Source organism: Anastrepha ludens, chromosome 2, assembly GCF_028408465.1.
Source record: "Anastrepha ludens isolate Willacy chromosome 2, idAnaLude1.1, whole genome shotgun sequence".
Lineage (NCBI taxonomy): Eukaryota > Metazoa > Arthropoda > Insecta > Diptera > Tephritidae > Anastrepha > Anastrepha ludens.
In genome coordinates this window covers 85,793,178-85,815,002 of record NC_071498.1, presented here as the reverse complement: position 1 = coordinate 85,815,002, position 21,825 = coordinate 85,793,178, and the positions used below count along the sequence as shown (strand labels likewise).

Sequence of the window (21,825 nt, the reverse complement as noted above, 5' to 3'; positions counted from 1 at the left end):
TTCTTTCATCGTCTTTGAATTTGCTTAATTGCAAAACTTAACAGCCAGCCCCATTTAAAATTTAAATTTTACTAAAATGTGCGCGGTTATTTAAAGTGCAGCTCACACTGAATTTTGCTTCTTTAAGTGTTTAAATTTTAAACGAATAAATTAAAGAGAAAAAAATAGAGAAGCCAATTAGGTTATATATAGAATGGCTGTTTGTTTCATTTGCTACTCATTTTTTTTGTATTGTAAAAAGTAGTGCAACTCAAATTATGATCCTTTTTTTTATTATACGGTTTAGCGTTGAGCTTTCTAACAAATGTACATTATGTATTTATTAACAAGTAGCTCGGAATGTAGTATCCAGTTGAACCTATATTAGGAGCTGTATTGACTTACATACTTATTTTTATGCTCCTAAAATACGTAGAAACAGTATGTCTACATTCACATGCATTCAACTTTGCGCACGCAATTCGGTTACGTATACGCCCCTTCCCACACTGCCGAATCGAAATTCAATGTCTTTATTTCTCTTTCAATGACCATTTTAATGAGTAACGTAATATATTAAAATATAACCCTTGTAAAGTAAGTGGGGAGCGCATACCAAAATCTGCGGACGGCTTGGACTCCCCTTTGCGGAACGGCAGTTAATTTGTGAAACCTCTCGATTTACATTGATTAAAAATTTGAATAAAAACGTCAAGCACAAACACCGAGACAACTAAAGTTTTCGTAAACGTCTCAGATTATATTTGAAACCTTACTTGGTAAGTTTTTGTTTCACTTTCACGGGCACCTTATAGTCCGGGAGCCAGGGGTCATTTTGACCTCATCATTTTAAGCCGACTGATTTTAATACTGCTACATTCTTGCTTCGGCTGACGGTCTTCCCACCGCTATAAACCCAGCTGAACATCATTATTATATTTTCATATGTGTCCAAAATTGTGTAAAAAAATTTCATCGGCATAAAGTAGTTTTACTTTTTAATTTATTTTACAAGTTCGCCTGTTCAGCTGACGTATTTTCCCCTCTCTACGGCGCAGCTGACTATTTTTTTTTATTCTACTAAATGTCAACAATACACAAACAAAATTTCAGCCCGTATTAAATGAGTTGTTAAAAATTTTTTTTGACACGTTTCGCAGCATCTCACGCACATACCCACCGCTACTGGACCAGCTGACAGTTGGTTTCGTCATACATTGGATGGCGTGTGCCTTCAGTATTAAAATCAGTCGGCATAAAATGATGAGGTCAAAATGACCCCTGGCTCCCGGACTATTCGGCTGACGGTCTTCCCACCGCTATAAACGCAGCTGAGCATCTTTATTAAATTTTCATATGTGTCAAAAATTATGTAGACAAATTTCAATCGGCATAAGGTAGTTTTACTTTTTAATTTTTTTACAAGTTCAGCTGACGTGTTTTCACCCCTCTACCGCGCAGCTGACTACATTTTTTTATTCTACTAAATGTCAACAAAACTTGAAAACAATTTCAGCCGGTATAAAATAAGTTGGTAGACATTTTTTTTCGACACGTTTCGTACCCTCCCACAAACACACCCACCGCGGGTGCGCCAGCTGAAGTTCACTTTCGTTATTCATGAAAGCTAAATCACAAGTATAGTCAGAATTTAACGGTATAAAAGCGCAGTCCAAAATCGACCCCTGGCTCCCGGACTATTACAATATAGGATTAACGGGAAAGTCTTTCTATATATTATATATGAAAATTATGATATGCTTTTCCCGAAAAATTAAATAAAAATTTTAAAACGTTTTTTTATTTTGAACTAACTCCTTCGCCAAGTTGTTCAAGATACTCAAGAAATATTTTATTTCTGATTAATTTGGTTTTATGGTATGACTAAGACTTAACCATTTTCGAAAAAGAATTTATGACAAGAAAAGCGGTGGTCATATAATATTTTTATGTTTAAAAAATAGTTTTTAATTGTTAAGCTCTTTGGTTTAGTTATGTATTTTTTCAGGTTTTTCTGCTTATGAAATTTTACTCTCCACTAGTTAAGTGCGCAATCCACTTGTTTTTAAGCATTGTACTTTTTGGATAGTTAAAAAACGTACCAGTTCCTAAAACAATTTGATGAACAGTTTCCACACAAAATTTTATTTTGCAAAACTTTATCAAGCAGCAATTTTTAACTGGAAGGGTTTAGTTAAAATTTAATTGATCCAAAACTTTAATGAAAAATCCCTCCAAACCAAATTGAACTGACAACAAAACCTTGAACTGACAACTAAAACAAAGTGGACGAACAAAGAAAAAATAATATTTTTTTAAATAATCTCTAAATCCGAGTAGCGAAAACAGTTAAGTACTGGACATCATGTCGCACAACGAAATTAATCAGAAATAATAAATTTCTTTCTTTTGACAAATACAAAATGTTTCAAAATTTTTATTTATTTATATATATATGTATATTTGACGCTCACACCCTTTTGGGTGTTTGGCCGAGCTCCTCCTCCTATTTGTGTTGTTCCATAAATGGAGGGGCCTATAATTTTAAGCCGGCTGCGAATGGCAGAAAGTTTTTACGAGGAGCTTCTTCACTGCTGCCGAGGGGCGACCGCTACTAGAAAAAACTGTTTTTCATTTTACTGTATCACGAAGATTCGAACCTACGCCTCCCGAATGGTAGTCTCGCACCAATCCATTTGGCTAAGGCGGCCGCCATTTTATTTTAATGAAGAAAATGTAACATTCCTTAAAGTTTACTTAGAAAAAATATTAGAGAAAAAATCGAATCTAATTAACAATTCATTTGTAGAGGTTTTAAAGCTACACCTTGTGGTAAAATTTAGGCCAATATGGCTTGAAAGCGAATTTAGTTCCCTCCTAGTTCTAGAAATCGGAGCGTTGGAATCACAATCAGTACTAACCATCCCTAACCAAAAAATATCAAGACTTCATAAGCTTCGGTGAAAATATTGGAGTTAATTTTCGCTAGTAACGATGGCGATTCAATCGTAAACGAAAGTGAGGGAGATAACAGTTCGTCTATTTTTAAAAGTGATTATAGGTTAATGAGCAAACACCGACTTTTATGGGATAGGAATGCAAAAAAAGTAAACCAAACATTTTCTGGCCAGGTTCAAGCCTAGTAATATGAGAAGCCAAATGTGGTACAAATAAATACGGCATATTCCGTGTTCGCACAAGGGAGGTTTACGAGTATAACAGCTTTAACAGTTATAACAGCCAAATCCGAACTAAAACGACGAATAAAAGCAAGCACGGAGTATGATTTTGCAACGGACATTTGAATTAGTCCTTGAAAGTGGAAATATCTTTAGTAAAAGAGTTATTCAAAAACAAAATTGTATAACTATTAAGGGTATTTCATGAACCGAAATTTGTTTGTTACTTACCGATCCAAATGAAAAGCCGCAATTTCGGCATTATGTCGCTCATAATCCGTAAAATAGAAATGATTTGGCAACGTTTGCTGGTCGCGCGGGAATCTGTAATAGAAATTAAGGAAGATTTGTAGTAAGAAAATGAGGAAAAATAAGTGATAATTTTGTTGTTAAGAAAAAGTTTCGTTATTCTAAAATATGTTTGAGTATGCATAGGCGGCCGCCGTAGCCGAATGGGTTGATGCGTGACTACCATTCGCAATTCACAGAGAGAACGTTGGTTCGAATCTCGATGAAAGACCAAAATTAAGAAAAACATTTTTCTAATAGCGGTCGCCCCTCGGCAGGCAATGGCAAACCTCCGAGTGTATTTCTGCCATGAAAAAGCTCCTCATAAAAATATTTGCCGTTCGGAGTCGGCTTAAAACTGTAGGTCCCTCCATTTTGTGGAGCAACATCAAGACGCACGCCACAAATAGGAGGAGGAGCTCGGTCAAACACCTACAAAGGGTCTACGCACCAATTACATATATATATACAGGTATCCCTCGTATAACGCGATAGTTACGTTCCAGAAGAATTGCGCGTTATGTAATTCCGCGTTATCTAAAACATAGTTTTCATATAAATTTGGGGGTTATGTTCCAATAGGTTTTTTTTAAATAAAATACATACAAAATAACAGATGCACATTTATTTCAACTCAATACTAAAGTTCAGTCTTTCTTACACAATTAAAAACACAAGATATGAATAATAATACATATGTACATACATATTTCAAAATTCAAAAAACAAAATTTAAATAATTATGTGCACATTAAAAATTTAAAAACAAACTAAAACAAATTAAAGGTTTATTAAAAACTTTATTGTTATTCTTCAAACTTCATATGGTAATTAATCTGGTTCACTGTCTTCAAAGATCTTTGCACGTGGGCGTTTTGGGGGAGCAATAGCTTCATCAGAAGATATTTCTGCAACATAGTTTTCGCTATTGGATAAGAAACTAGTTGTGGGACCTTGTGGTTCTTCTACTGGTTTTATAATTGCAAAATCTGTTATCAGTTTTTGGTGGGTGGTTTTTTTAAGCTCCTTTTCAATTTCGTAATGAGGTGCTAGATTAATATCTATTTCCCTTATTATTTTGCTGGATCTCTCCAGCGAAGGATCATTAGTTGTAAAGAAAGATTTCATTTTCTCAACCAAACTTAAACCCTCTCGTATGCGCTTCAGAGTGAAACTGGGAATTGATTCACAGATATCTTCAACCGAAGTGACGTCATCTTGTGCGAGATTTGAGACGGATGGAGATTCAGTTGTTAATTGAATTAGGTCTGTACCTTCATTCATAATTTCATAAATGTCATCTTCGTTCATATCGTCAAAGCCTTCTCCACTAAAACGTTGACCTATCGTTAATATACGGCTCACTTCCACATGTAATGGTGGCACAGCATTATTTTTAGCAACAATCTCCGGCCATATGTTTTTTCATGAGCCATTTAGCGTGGACTGCTTTAATTCTTTAAGAGATTTTTCTACAATTGTAATGCAGTTTAAAATTGAAAAATATTTCCATAGTTCTGTAACTGTCCTGTTAGGATTTGAATCCATTTTATCAAGAATAAGTTGGAATGTTTGCCGAATATAAAATGCTTTGAACGTTGATATTATACCTTGGTCTAACGGTTGAATGAGAGACGTGGTATTAGGTGGTAGGAACACTATTTCTACATTGGGATGGTTTAAGTCTTTTGGATGTCCAGGGGCATTATCAAGTATTAAAAGCACTTTGAAATCGATGTTCTTAATATTCAAATAAGTTTCAACCTCAGGTACAAAGCAATTTAAAAACCATTCTCGAAAAATACTGCTTGTAACCCAAGCCTTGCTATTTGCCCGCCAATAAACAGGTAACTTGGATTTATCGACATTTTTCAACGCTCGTAGATTTAACGAGCGGTTTATAAATTAAGGTTTTGTAATGTAGTCACCAGATGCATTACTACAGAGAAGTAGAGTAATTCTGTCTTTTGCGGCCTTAAAACCCGGTGCAACTTTTTCATTTTTCGAAATGTATGTCCGACGCGGCAAAATACATTACATATTATAAATGTGTGGTACGCAAATTAGTGTTACCAGATTGTATAATTATGTATTTTCCCCTTCGCGTTATATAAGCCTAAATTTCGCGTTGTACTGAAACCTAATTTTTTCAAATCGCGTTATATTGAAACCGCGTTGTATAAGACCGCGTTATACAAGGGATACCTGTATATATATATACATATATGCATAGGAGAAAAGGTTGCATGGTTTGCATTCTTAGCTTTTTTATAAAATGTGTCAAACATTTATTTTTGTTCAGTCGAAAGTTTAAATCAGTCGTTTTTAGTGAAGTTTCCGGCAGATTTTTAAAATTAAATCAAGCAATAAATACTAAATAATTTGTTTTATGGAATCTTGAAATATTATAATGTGGAAGTTTGGCTCGCCTTATGTGAATAACTGATGCGATTGACTTACGTGTACCTAAAGAGTCGAGATGTGGAAGAAAATTTTTGCTACGCTGATCAAATGACTGGTTCAAACTTTTATTTAATGCGTATAAATGCTCAGAGTTTGAAAAAAGAGGCAAAAGCTTTCAAATTATGCTTGCAACAAAAAGAAGACAGAAAAGTGTTACTGCTCCGAGATGGGCTGAATTTATTCAAAATTTCCAGGAAAATGAATTAATTTACACATATGTAAGTAAGTATGTAAGTGGATAGTTAAATGAAACAAATTGTATCTTTTATATCAAAATTGTTGAATAACAGGATTTAAGCCTATAAGATAGAAAACGAAGATAGTATATATTTTAATGGGGGATATAATTGACTGGAGAAAACGTTAAAAAACGTAAAAATTCTATAAATTATGTTTTGCACTATAATACTTTTTCTTTTTTAAACGCATAATGATGAACAAGAAATAATATGGATTCGGCACTGCGTAGTTTTTGAGTGTTGTAATTGTGTTGAAATTGTACGCGCAGTGTGGGTGGCTTGAGAATTACAGCTGCGACGACAAAGTTAAAAAAAAAATTATGTTTCAGTTCCAAGCCGATGACTGAATAAATTTAAATATTTGAGGTGCGATAACTGCGAAAACACTTAGAAAGTTTTGTTCACCATATTTTGTATTTGCTGTTGACTAGTGGTTTCTTCAGTTTAATGGGCTTTTTAAAGCGTCAACAAATATTAGTTATAAAAAGAAAAGTCACACTTAGAATGACTACGACTGTGTAGAGTGCTACAACTTTTTGTAGATTAGTCGAGAACGACTACAGCAAATTACTGCAAAGGTCAAATATTTCACCAAAAATTATGTCAACGCTGAAGACCGTGACGATGAAGTCGACGAAGATGGAAATATGTTATTTGATAGTTAATTGGATTAGTTCAGGTTAGTTTAGCATATGAATGTAAGTTCTCTGAACAAATAAAATATGTATTAATATTATAAAATTTCTTTAATATCAGTATAATTTTATTACCCTCTATTCACTTGAATATCAGGCGAAACACTGTTGTGTGTTTTTCTGTTTTTTTTCGTCATTCAAAATGGATAGGATGTCATCAGAATCTACAAATTTTGGTTCAATAAATCGATTTTTTTTTTTTTTACTTTATCGACTTCGATACAAAATTTTAACTAAATTTAATATTAAAAAATGTTCAGCCTAACTAGTTTTAACAGATTCGACCGCGGCAACCACCAACTGGCGAGAGAATCCAATATTTTTTTAATTTGATTCGCATATTGAAACCGTTATTTGGAATTTAAGAATTTATAGCAGACAAGGGGCTCCGAAAGCTCTCGGGTCACAGAAAAATCGACATCAACTTCTTAACTTTAATTACCATTTTCTCGAAATCTGATTTTCGAACAAAAGGCCCCAACAATAATTTTGATTTAAGCACATAAAAAAACACCTACGCCTGTGTATAAGCATTTATCAAGGAATGGCATGCATATTTACATATGCTCAATTGGCAATCATTGAGCCAATAAAATTGTGGTCAACTCTGACGCAATGCTGTACTTATATATGTGCATACATACGCACATTAGGGTGCCTCATCGGTAGTGGTTGTCCAATGGATGTACATTTTTTTTATATATTAAGAATTTTGCAGAATATTTCCGAAACAGGTTCACATGAGCTAGACTGAGTGGAAAGTAAAGGGTGGTTAAATTTCAAGGGCCGAAGGGCGGCCGCCGTAGCCGAATGGGTTGGTGCGTGACTACCATTCGGAATTCACAGCGAGATCGTTGGTTCGAATCTCGGTGAAAGCAAAATTAATAAAAACATTTTTCTAATAGCGGTCGCCCCTCGGCAGGCAATGGCGAGTGTATTTCTGAAATAAAAAAGCTCCTCATAAAAATATCTGCCGTTCGGAGTCGGCTTGAAACTGTAGGTCCCTCCATTTGTGGAACAACATCAAGACGCACACCACAAATAGGAGGAGGAGCTCGGCCAAGCACCTAACAGAAGTGTACGCGCCTATTATTTATTTTTTTTTTATGTTGAATGTGAACCACACCTAAACGTCAACGACACCGTTGGACTTCTTTCTTTGGAGTTATTTAAAAGAAAAGCTGTACGTCGATAGACCAGCAACAATTTAAGACCTAAAGGATGGATAACTCGGCACATTAACGGCATAGAACCTCAATTATGCCTCAGCATCATCGAAAATTTGGAGATATTTTGTTCCATACTTAATTGAACTATACCAATACTATCATAATAAAGAGAAATAACAAACATTTTCTAAAAAAATTGTATTTTATTCAAAATCAACACCGGCCCTTGAAACTTAACCACCCTTTACCATGAGAATTTCCTTAAATAAAATTCTTTTCTAAAATTTTGTTTCCTCAAAAAATCTGCTCAGATTATAGAACAGCTGAAGCTTAAAAGTTCTACATACATAAAAATTGTTAAAAATTGTATCAATAGAAAGAACGAAAAAAAAATTGGGTTGTGGATGGATTCAATTTTCAATGAAATGAAAAGTGATAGAAAAATTAGTGAGAAAATATATTTACCGTGACATTTTAGAAGCCTAGATCAGCTGACTGTTTCTATTCCTTTGATAACATTTTTAAACACTTTTTGCTGACCTCTTAAGCTTCAACCTTTTAATTACTCCACTTTTCTTTGAAGTAAACTCGATTTTTTGAAGTACTTTCAAATCGGTTCAGCTCAGGTAAATCTTAAAATTATTTCGAAATATTTTGGCAAAAGTCTTAATACATAACACGTTTTTTAATCGACTGAAAAACAATACCGATGCCTTTATTTTATGTTGAATGATGCACCCTAATGTGCATACATGCTTTGCTCGACCAATATTTAACCAAAATCGTCAATCGCATTCATACGCGTACGTATTCATTACATTTCCTTCCGATAGCCATTTTACGCACCTTGACATTGCCAATCAAGATATCAGGCATCAGCCGCTGTATTGCCATTCCCGCTTGGCAATCTGTCCACATCCGCAGTCAATTCGACTTTTATTATTTACGCTGATTGCATGGCAAACGGGAGTTGCAATAAATTACTATCAGCTCCGATTAAAAATGTTTTTGTTGTTATTGTCAACAACACCAACAATTACTAGCATGCGTTATTTGAGATGCCGAGGTGAGTGTGTGTGTGTGCATGTGCTCGTGCACACCTGGAATTAATGCATTGCGAAACGGTGGGAAAAGTCGGAGATGACATAAAGCTCTACAATTATGACCAATAACGTGTGTTATTGTGGATTCTGGAAATTCCTCTATATAGGGTGCGTTTTATGCTGCAACTTGATATTATTTTAAAAACTTTTAAATGAAATATCCCTATGTAATTCATATTTTATTGATTTCTCAAAAAGGCTTTAGCGCTAGAACAATATGAAAAATGGTATTGGTTATAGGCCACCTCTGGATGTAGCGCAATGAGCTCTATGAAGCACATTTTTTCTTCCCCGATACTTAATGCATTCAGCAATGATCGGTCTTTGCTGAGGTACGCGGGCTTAATTGTCGGCTACTTTTTAATATAAAAATTAAAAACAATTTAAAAAATGTCCAGAATTTTTCGTTGCCCGGTAAATGATTTAAATCAAATGTTTTGAATTTCAAAATAATAGCCATTTTTGGAACAGCATCAAGATGCACGCCACAAATAGGAGGAGGAGCTCGGCCAAACACCTAACAGAGTTATACGCGCCAATTAATTATTTATTTATTTTGAATAGTCCAATACTGCATAATAAATAATATATGGCTCTTCTCTATGGCAAACGTCATCTAAATCAATCCAGCGGCCAAATAAAATCCACTTACAAACTCACCCTGTTCGAGCTTGCGAATGAGTACAAGTGTTTCATATGAAATATTTTCCTTCACTGCATACTCAATTATTCACAAGTCACATACGCACAAAGTTAAATGCATTGAGACTCTACCATACTGCACTGGTGAAAGTGGAAAATCTTTTAAGAACAATGTTAACAATTATATAATCATTCCACGTAATTAAGGTAAAGATTAATGCAAGGCTGTTGCTCTTAGGTATATACGAGTAATAAATAGTAAAATTACCTCATTGGCTTCATTAGCGCCTTAATATCGTTCGGAAATTCGATGATTAATTTCAATTGTGTGCCGCCCTCCTTTTGCACTGTAACAGAAAAAAAGCATATAAGAATATATTTTAATACGACTATTTAAATTATATTGGATTGTAATTTGTAATTAAAGAGTATTTGACATAGAAGAATTAAACTTTATTCCAATAGTCCTATACATCTGAGAACTTTTGAATTTCATATTTTGTTGTTACTTGGAAATGTGGTTGCATTTGGGGTGTACTATATTTCATGCGTGCTTAATGGGTTTGCAAATTTTAAAATCTTTTACATGGTAATGCTACTAAAACTTTCGAGCCATCTTTATTTAGTGATTTTGATCATCCATAACCAGTCATTCAGTCAATGTTGACCGCGCCATATTGTCAAAAATTCAGAAATGCATTTGTCGAGAAATCAAAAAACACATTTCTTATACCTATATCATTTCTTAGGTTCCAACATTAAAAAATATGTTTTTATAACTTCAATTCCTTCGCATAAAAAATAAAAACCAAAATTTATTATTTGAATTTTTTTTTTTTAATTAAGACTGGGCTATTTTTAAATTACATTATTAAGTTTTAATTCATCTAAATTCAAAGAGGCTGCCGCAGCCGAATGACTTGGTGTGTTACTATTATTCAGAAATGCGTAGGTTCGAGTTTCCGTGCATGCGACACCAAATCAAAAACTCTTTTTTCAAGAGCGATCGGCAGGCAATGGCAAACCTCCGAGTGTATTTCTGCCATGAAAAAGCTCCTCGTAAAAAATATCTGCCTTTCGGAGTAGGCTCAAAATTATGCGTCCTACCATTTGCGAATACGCACACCACAAATAGGAAGAGAAGCTCGGTCAAATACCCAAAAAGAATGTAAGCGGCATTATATATACATATATAAGTATATAATTCATCTCCTCCTTCTGGTCAAACAAGTTTTTTCTAGGATCGATAAATTTCGAGATGTAACGTAAGACACATTTAAGTTTTAGAGGATGAATCAAGTAACTTATTTACTGCAAAAGGAAAAAGATTTGTTGCAACAAACTATCAGTGTCTACTGAGCCATATATCATTCAGAAATCTCGTACGCTTCTTAGGTGGAATGTAAACCATGCGGTACGATTCTGTGTACGACCTGAAAAACCATAAAGTCTCCACTTGCCTTATTATATTAAATCCACGAGCAAGGAAAAATAAAGATTTTTAATAAAAAAAATTAATCATCTATGAAGTAACATCAGTTAAGGGGTAATGAGAGCCGCAGACTTCAGATCTGAACATAATTTGGGATGGTTATGTGTTAGGTAAAAAATTCGGGAGCAACTAAATTATTAAGGGATTGGCGTGTGGTATGTCTCTAGTTATTTAGCTACCATCTACTAACCTACCATTCATAGTTTTTTACAGCTAATCTTCACATAATATTCCGTAAAGGAAAGAGGTCAAAAAGCTTCAACACTCCCTACCGCAGAGCTGCCGCTTTCATGCAGATATTACTATGTGAATTTGGCCTCACTAGCACGGTTTTGGAGTTAGAAAATTAGCTAACTCAAAATTTGTATCGTATGTTAAGATCCATTAAAGCCTACAACCCATACGAAAAATGATATTTTAATTTGGTATTTCTCCCAAAACAAAACCCACTATATCTACCCTTACTAACACACGGGTATACGTAACATATCTCGAGGAAATCGCGGTACATGACGTATACTTCCACAACTAACAGGCAGAATGCTGTTATTATTTCGAATTTATGCAACACAGAAGAGAAAAGAGTGAATTGTAGTTGTGTAAAAAAAGGTTAAAAACAAATGCTTCATATTCAGACAATTAATAATGAAAATCATTATACAAAGTGGCGCAAAATTAATTGTACTAACATGCCGTTCAAGTTTGATTATTTCTGGGATTTTAGCGACATTTTCATTAACATTAATTAGTTGCTCCAGTGATGCCGACATTAACACCATTCACAATTTCAGCTTGCATTTTCGCCCTTGTCAGAGGGAAGCTATAAAATGTACCCAGTTTTCTCTTTGTTAACCTCCATTGCTAACACCCTGTACCCCACAACTAAATGAAACAAACAAAAAACAGCAAAATAATATTTTTAGTCTGAAATATCACCTTGACAACAAGCATAAGCTTTGATAATTGTTTGATCGATGGTTTACGAGATATCTATCAGAGAAAACAAGGTATTTCTTTTTCCCCATTTTGAGATGGTTTTCTACAAATGTAAGGGCATACCGTTTTAAGCCGACTCCGAATGACATTTGCCTTTTTATGAGGAACTTTTTCGTTGCATAAATACATTCGGTGGTTTGTCATTGCCTGCTGAGGGGTGACCGTTATTAGAAAGAGGTTTTATACCTGATACTTCGACCGTTGGCACTACCGAAGGGTACTCACGCACCAACCGATTCGGTTACGGCGGCCGCTATGAAAATCTTTTACATAGTAGAAAATAATATTGCTGACGTATATTATACACTTTTTGTTTCACCAATTTTTTGTTTTTATTTTCCATTTCATTAAACAAACTCAACAAAAAAACAAACTAATTTACCACTACCTGCACCCAATTTATTATATGTTCACGCCGTTTCCCGCTAAGCCTACATAAAGTTACGTTGTAAGCCACAGGAGCCACGTAACTGAAAAATTGTATTTAAAATAAATAAATAATTAAAACATAAAAAACATGAAAAAGTTAGACAGCAGCAGAACCACATCGTAACTCACGCCAATATATGTACAATTAAACTTTTCTAAGCTTTAGCATTCTAACAATTTATGTATGCATCCGTTTCCGGAGCGCGTAGTTTAAGCTAACCGACAAAGCATAAAAAGTGGCGAAAATGGAAGGAAAATTGCAAAAACAAATAAAATTGTAAATTGTTTACGGCCAACTTTGCTGCTATGAACCCAGTGAGAGTGTACAAAAATAACTCGCAGATGCGCAGGAATGCTAGTAGCACTCAAATAAACCATTAGGATTCACTGTGTGGCAGTTATTTGAAAGTAGCAACAACGCACTAAAGGAAGAAACCTGGGCCGCAAGTACACAGGAAACATTTCGCACATGCAGAAAGGTTATTATTATTTTTGTGTGACTTTTGCGCAAGCAGACAAAAGTGAGTGTGTATGTGTGTGTGTTGTTCTTTCCGAGAAGCGAAAGACACTGAACGCACATGCGCATGCACGTATTCTAACACCAAAACAGCAAGCAGCTGAAACAAAGGTCGGGCTGTGTTGAAAGGTTCTCCAGCAAAATAACAATTCCGCCGAACAAAGTCACTCGTGTAAGTGCATTTCCCTTTTCTGGCCTGTGCAAATTGCAAGTTTGTGTGATAAAGCAAAATAAGTACTTGCTTGCATTAAGTGAGCACACACACACATACTGTTACAACGTTGCATAGAGTACTTACATATGTAATAAATACTGGCATGCGATTCGCTCACGCAAGTTTATCTTCCTATTTGTGCTTTTGTGTTTGTTTTTTTGCGTGTATGAGGAAATAAACAATTATTCAGATCATGTGTTGCTAACAAAACTGGAAAAAAATCTATCACAAATTGTAACACAAACAACAAATAGGCAAGAACAACATGTAGAACCGCAATTTTACCCACAGAGTTCAAGCTGAGAGACAATAAGAGTGGAGTAAGGGAAATACATCCACAAAATTCAGGCAGCTTTGCTATTTGCTTGGCAGCCAAAATTTTCACTACTCTCTCAAATACTCTAGCGACTTACTGTCGTCGGTTATGTTTACAGCCGTCGTCGATTTTTTCGTTTTGTTTTTAAAAGCCACAATTACAGTTGTAGATAATAAAAAATTTTTTTAATCAAAAGCATAGAAGTGATAATTGTGTAAAGGGATAACCGTACACATGAGTACAGCTGTGTAAATGTGAGAGCACGCGAATATTTTGAGTTCGTTTCAATTGTGAGTGAGTAAAGCGATTTAAAAGTTGCAAATTCAAGAATCCAATGCATATTACTTTTCATTCCAGGTTCCAGCACTCGACTGCAGATATGAAACATCAAATGGCACAACCTACTTTTGTTGAAAGCGGTTGCCTCTTGGCAAGCATTGGCAAAATTTCGAGCACATTTATGCCACGAACAGTTTTTCATGAAAACTAGCTACTGTTTGAAGTCAATATAATCGCTCATGAACTTTGCTTACATTCGAAAATTTTGAATGTTTATATTTATATCTGTAATGAATTTTACAGTTATGCAAAAAAATTACCGATTCTTTCATTTGAATTCTGTATGTCCGAATTATGCTTAATGCTGATTGAAAGTGAAGTCATAAATAGCAAATTTTTCGATGCGACTTGAGTATCTGAAATAAAGTACTTCAAAACGGTTGCAGTGCCAGAAAAAATCGATGCTGCGCGTCAGTAGATAACGCAGGATCCCCATAAGACATAATTGGGAGATAGAGGCATCCTTGGGCCGCAATATAGTCAAATATTCAATATTGCATTAACATTTGGTTAGTAAGAATATTTGTTCTCGTTGGATACCGTATAAATTGACTATTCCCTAAAAAAAAGGACTCGTATCGATTGGTATAAAGAAATGTTAAAGAAATTCAGACGCGGTGGTTCAAAGCGCGTCTGCCTGCATCATAGTAGGTGACGAATCTTTGCTCTATGCATATGAGCTGGAGACAAAACTGCAGTCCACTATATGAGTGTTCTAAGACGAGCTGAATCCTACAGAAGTTGCTGGCTGAAAAAACACCTCAATGCAAATGGTCGTCTGTTTTTGCAGAAAATCTGGTTATGCCGCAACTGTATCACTAGAGAAGCTTAAAAGAGCCAATTCTGATTGGTACATAACTATTTGTTTGCAAGAAGTTTTCGGAGAGTTAAGAAAAATCAACCTCCAATCACCTCCAATCACCCTCCACCAAGACTCGCTCTCATGAGAGCTCATACTAGATAGGTTTTGTGCATCCAAAAAATCAAATTAATGAGTCATTCGCCCATCAGTCCTGATGTAGCATCTAATGCTTTCTTTTTGTTCCCGAACATCACAAATAAAATGCAAAGCCAACGTTTTTCAACTCTTGTAGAAGCAGTTAAAACGTTTAAACAGCTCATTTTGGAGATATCCGCTTTTGAGTGTCAACAGCGCTTTGAAAATTGGTTCAAGCAAATCCAGACGTATATCGCCTTGTTAGGGGAAGCCATTTTCATTTTTACTGTAGTTTCATTATTGGGTGCAAAATATAAAAAAACAAACCTCGTCTAGTAATGCCGGATTGTCTCATCAATTAAATGTTTTAAGGTACTTTAAGGTTTCAAAGAACTATATTTTCAAGAAAGGGTCTTCAATACTTATACTTACTCTATGATATTAGTATGTGTATCCAACTTATGAACAAATATACCAAGTTTGTATTTTGCGTATCTTTATTTCATGGGGGGAAAGTTCAACTAGTTTTTTAGGTTTCCCTGAAACGGCAATAAGAACGAAGCTGCGGTACGAAGTACTACATACGACGAAGTAAGTATATCTACCTTTGACATATGTCGTATTCAAAATAATTTATCTCGAGATTTCAAGGCTATTTCGTCCCCTTAGTATAACAATAGCCTATGTGCTCATAGGCTATTATTTTTTTATTGAATTTTTGGATTCTCCATCGTCGATTTTATATGTGGTCAAGATTTGGTCAAATTCTAGTTCCACAAAGTGGGTCAAAACGTCAGTCAAAAATAATAAATATTTACAGACATAACGAGATTTGCGTGAGAGCTACTTTCGACAAAAAATTTGAAATTCATTTTCTCAAAACATCAAAAAATGTATAGGCTATTTTAATACTAAGGGGACGATTTAAGGATGAACTTTTCAAAGGGCACTATTGTGCTATATTTTTCCTATTCAAAAGTAAAGAAAAAATATCTTCAAAATCCAAAAAACCAACCATGTAGCTTCAAAATTTGCCAAACACTATGCCCGCCTAAAAAAATTTTATTTTTTTTTGCTTACAAGGTTAATCCAGTAAAGCTTTTCATTACTATTATAATTTTCTACAAAGAAAAGAGTAATATCAAGGATTTTAGGATTTCAAAATTATATGTGGTTTATTAACCCCTGGATGCCCGTGTGAGATCAATCAGACCCCAATCAGAAACGTATTTTTCCACTGAGAACTCGGTTTTAAAACTCTAATTTATAGCTCCATATTTCTAGTTTACGTTAAAAACAATTTGCTTCATCAAATTCAAGTTCGCGGCAGAATCCCATGTGGGGTCACCCGAGACATCTAGAGTTGAATAGCGCAATTTCGTGTTAGAAATATTTTCTCAGCTTTTTTCTGACGTTTGAGTAAGAATATTGCGTATTAGGTTGCAAACACAGTGCACGCTGACACGAAGATGAAGACGAAGCTGAAGACGAAAAACAGTGCAGAACAAATCGTATGAATTCGCTCGCTCGTACGCATAGTGCGCGCTGTGACGAAGATGAAGACGAAGACGAAACGCAAGCAATCAGCTTCAAACGCTGCTGTACTGAATTTGAAGACGAATCGCTTGCTAGTTACCGTGGTTTTTGTTTGTTTGTTCTGTCTATGCATTGGCACGTTAATTAAGTTAAGACAGTTGATAAACAAGTAATTAAATGAGAAGTAATAATCAATAAAAGGCATAAAACTAAATATATTTTAAATTATTTTTTACCTTAACGTCACAATTAGCCTTTCAGCACATATAATTGGCGTTTTATTAAAATTAGTCCAATTTTTAATAATAAGTGGCTCAATTTTAATTAGAATATAATCAAATGTGCTAATTGTCATTCTGGTATATTCCACAAATTTCTTTTCATCGTAGCGCAGCTCATCATATAAATGATGAAATTCACCAAATTATTCTCTTCCCAAATTTATAGGGTGTACTTTTTTATTTACTTTTATACGTTTTAATTTAAAATATAAGCTTTGCTCAATCAGCTAGTCATCATCTGATGAGGAATCCATTGCGACTAACATAACAAAAGCGCAACCAATTCGTCTTGCACTGCGCAACCTATTCGCTTACTCGCAACGCAAGCAATTTCTCTTCAGCTTCGTCTTCATCTTCGTCTTCGTCTCAGCATGCACTGTGTTTGCAACCTTAGACTCAAAGCAACGACGTTGTCCACATTGTTCAAGAAAAAGTGATCGCAAATCAAAGCTTACGTGTCAGTTTTGGAAAGGCAGTGTGTTGGGAAATATTAATGTTAAAATGTAAAACAGAGTAGAGAGATAATAAAAAATCGAAGTTTATATGTGTATCACTCGAAGCCCCACCTAGGCATATTCGTCCGGAAGCACGTGCCGCAATAAGACTGAGGTGCTCGGACTACACTTTAGACTTAAGCTACAGATTATGGTTACTGATCAATGTACACCCTCTCTGTATCCAAGCGGGATATTTTCCTCCCATATTCTCTCAAGGAAAAAGTGCACGTTGTGTGCCATTTGGAAACAGGACCTGGTAAGCCTTTTCTCGGAAGGCTCGAAGTTGGACGGAAAGGTTGCTGGAGGAATATTTGTGAGGAGCTCCATATCAAAAGCAAGACTACAGTGTTTCATATTCAGAGGTAGCTGCAATCAAAAAAGCAGTTGATCAGTTGTTTATTTAGTTAACTACTGTTAAGATGATAACATTTACTCTGACAGCCATGCGGCAATAAGACTCCTGGGCTCGTTGTTGGTTCGCTTGATATTAGTCGGGTAATGCCTGGCTTCTCTCTCTATTTATTTGGGTCCCTGATCACGGGAATATTGCGGAAAACTGCTGGGGGAATAAGTTAACTAGACAGAAGGCCTTCGAGGTGGCAATTTTTAAGACTTATAAAGTCGCAGCTCTCGAATTTTGTCGGTGCCCTTCCTTAACATTGTCCGATAGGTGTCCACGCGGTGAGACTGTGTCTTTTCCGTAATCCTATTGCTCTGTAGTCCTTTCTGCAGCAGAGGTGGATGAAGTGCCTGGAGGAGGAGGTGGAATCATGTCAGAATCTTTCTCTCAGCCGTCTTTTTATCGCCGGACTGAAATTCAGCCGTCTTGGCTCTCCCATTTTTCCTACACCTACGCATATAGCTGGTGTAAGTATCACACACCTGATGAATTTCATCGGTTGTATGAATCAGTTAGCACAACCGTGAGTAGTCATCGTTCGGTCTTCTTCTTCATAGTCCCCAAATATAACTTCGGCTCTCCTATCATTTATTTCCAGTCTTTCACTCTTTTACTCTCACAATAGAATCACAATGGGCAAAATTTTTGTATATTTGTCCAAGTGAGCTTTCGCGTGGGCAACCATTTTACCTAACATAAACATAAGCTTTTCTTGAATATATGAATCGATTGTGAAGTTCTAGGTAATTAGAACGGCACTACTGGCGCAGATAGAGATTATCTTTAGTTAGTAGCATCTCTTGGAAGAACACACACCAAGTTTCAGCGAGATCGATTTATTCCTTTGTGTTTGGCATTGGGTTTGAATTGAGGAAATCGATTGATTTTCTTTTTCCATCAAGACAACGCGCCCTCAGCAGTTATGGGCGCATTATTAATGTAAATAGGGCTCCAACTCGTTTCACATCCCCATATGCTCTAGGCTTGTCTCTCTCTGACCCCGTGGACCACTATTTGTTCCACAATTTGAAAAAAATTTTAATCAAACAAGGAGGTGATTGCAGAGACGAACGGCTATTTTTCAGCGATCAAAAAAACTACCATAGAATAGCGTTGGACGAAATTGTGAGCCTAAAAGGCGACTACGTCGAGAAAAGGTATACCCCAAACAATTAAGTAGTTTTGATTTTTGAATGGACTTTTCAAATGACCTTCGTATGCAAGACACTACACATTTTTTTTTCAAATAAAACAAAGAATTAGGTCGGGATGAATTTTGGAAGTGAATGAAGGAAAACCATTTTTTTCAATTTTGATACTACTCTGTAGAAACAAGCCACGTATTGCTATTATGTTTATAAAAATGTGTGTGTGGTATGCTGAGAAGTTACTTAAGCAGTAGGAAGCAGAAGGAAGTCACATAGCTTCAATAATTAGCAAAACAAGCTGCGATGCTTCGTAGTTCACTTTTTTTAGCTTGAGCTCGAAAACATAAAAAGGTAGTTTAATTTGACATATCCCTCGCCTCTCTGCATTGTATAAACCCGCATCATCCCTGTATAAAAGTCAACCAAACCACAAGTACGTTGCAACAATTTCAACAATGAATATATTTGTAGATCCAGGTAAGTTAATTGCACTAATTTGTTGTTGTTTTAGCTGCTTGTATACACTACAATTGTTACTTGTGTTTTGAGGTACGGGTGCATCCATTTGTTTGGTGTTATATTCGGGCGAGTGGGTATGCACTTCAGCATTTGCCGCTAAGTTGGAAGTAAAACTTTATTCAACTCAACTAAAACAACTTGGATGTTGCTGCTTGAAATACAAGTTGTTGTAACTATGCGAATATTGTTGCATCTATGCACATACACTTGCCAGCAATTTGCAAGTAATACAATGTATGTATGTACCCAGATATGTATTACGTACATTGTATAACATAGGAAAAATATGTGGAAGAATAAAAGTATCAGGGAGTGAGATCATTTAAAAAGAATGATACAAGAATATAAATACATTAAGCTCACGTCAATATCCCGGTAGAAGATTTTGTGAAATAAATTTTGCAAATTTAAGCAGCAGGAGCAATCTCATAGCAATCCCAAATTTGTCAACTGTTTGGTTTTAACACAATCCTCCGAGGTTTACGGTATCTACAACACAGTCGCATGCACTATCGGATGTCAAAGTAATACCAATTATGCTGACTCCAAATGATATATAGACTTTTGCCAGAAGTATCCTTTGAAAGAAGATACAGCGACAATCCACCTGGGAGTGATCCGGAATCCACTTCTGCACGACCGAATAGTGAACTGATGCCAGATGCCATTTGAAAAAAAAATTCAAATTCGCTTGGACATTTCTTTCTGAAGATTTGTTCAACAGCAAGTTTTTGAAATAATCAGTGAAATGAAATGGAAGTAAGAATGAATGAAAGTAGGTGGCGTAGGTAGTCGATCAGCCTCTACAAAGACTGACAAGCAACTCGAAGGGCATTGAAATCCTTTCAAGAATTATCCAAGATAGGAAGTTGAAGCTACATTTTTTAGACTTTAGACTTTAGTAACGGATAAGGAAATGGCAAACCTTCTTTTTTGAGCTTACTAATCGAGTCCAGAGGCAACTAGCGACTCAGCGTTTCCAGGAAATATAAATACGTCATTTCATGTACAAAATAGACGGGTAGAGCTGGTTCAGTCTAATCACCTACTTCACAACTAGGGGCTTCTTGAAGAAGCAAAACAGAGTGTTAATGGAATTTATAAGCAATCTGAGAAGAAATGAGTTACGATTACTGTCTGGACTGATTACAAGACACAATCTACAGAGGCAGTCTATGGCTCTCATAAGAATCGTGGGCAACACAATCTACAGAGGCAGTCTATGGCTCTCATAAGAATCGTGGGCAACTCTTTAGATGTATTCTGCTGAGAGAAGGGAAGAAATTCTAAAAAAACTAAGGTGCATTTTTAGGCGAGATATATTGGGGAGGTGTCGGAAGTGGTGTATCAATAAACACAATTTTTTAATTCAATAAGTTGTCCAAGAGATTTGAAGATGAATTAACTTTATAATATTGCTTTTCCCTCTACGCGTTTTCTCCAATAAACCTACTGTCTTTGGTCTCAAGTACAAAGGCCCCTCATTCATCCTTTCTACTTCTTCTACATTTCAACTTCTGCTACCCTCCTACCTCAACTATTGAGTTAATAGAAGTAGCTTTGTGTGACATTTCTCTGAGTTTTCTTTAACGAAATTGGAGGAGATTACTTTGAAAATTCCCTTTGAACTACTTTTGGCTGTAAGGAAAAGTAGAGAAATATTGCCACCGATTGAACGAAAAGTCTTAGAAGCCTATTAAATGGAATATGGCTACTTGGAAATATTTCATCTGCGATATGTGCATTACACCTAGCGCAACGCTTCAAAAGAACTTACAGAAAATGTCCAGAAAGATGGAAGACTCATATGCACTGCACTGGCACAACTGACACGCATGTCAATACCAGCTCAACACAGTACTAAACATTCTACTATTACAAGTTTTCAGTTCGAAATGTGATAAATCTTCGTTAGCAGACAATCTAAAATCAATTGAATTCAGAAGAGAAATTGAAAATTGTAGGAAGCAACTGCGGATACTGGATACCGCGCGTAATAGCTAGAGGTATTTTTTTAGGGGTAATTATTCTTGTTGTATCTGCATAATCATTATCCATACATGTACGGGGAATACTGATGGAGTGACAGTCTTTGGCCGGATATAACTCCGGCTCATTTCGGTAACGTAGAATCTACTTCGTGGCAATATACCATAGCCTTAACGAATGTCTGATAACAACAACGCAAAGATGAAGTATGTCTCTGTAGTAATTGACAAGATGAAGAAGAGCAGGAATATATATATTCATCACTTTTTGTGTAGATATTCAGGACCGCAGTCGAAGCGGCTCAAGTGTTCGGGGCACGCAGAGATTCCTCTTTCTTTAATCATATCATGCTTCTGGGTTAGAGTAGCATATACCTACATGTGCACTCTTCAATCTGAAATGGAATTATCATAATATAATCCAATCAAAAAAATCATACGCAATTGCAATCCCGTATT

General features: G+C 35.6%; 1 protein-coding gene across 1 annotated transcript in view; it reads right to left on the bottom strand.

Moving 5' to 3' along the window:
• LOC128854711 (uncharacterized) overlaps positions 1–21,825 on the bottom strand; it is a 136,060-nt gene that overhangs the window by 43,722 nt on the left and 70,513 nt on the right. The window contains exons 7-8 of the mRNA XM_054089016.1: positions 10,026–10,104; positions 3,390–3,482 (exon numbers count right to left, since the gene is read on the bottom strand). Of these exons, the coding sequence (XP_053944991.1) occupies positions 3,390–3,482; positions 10,026–10,104 (172 nt within the window). The remainder of the gene's footprint in view (positions 1–3,389; positions 3,483–10,025; positions 10,105–21,825) is intronic.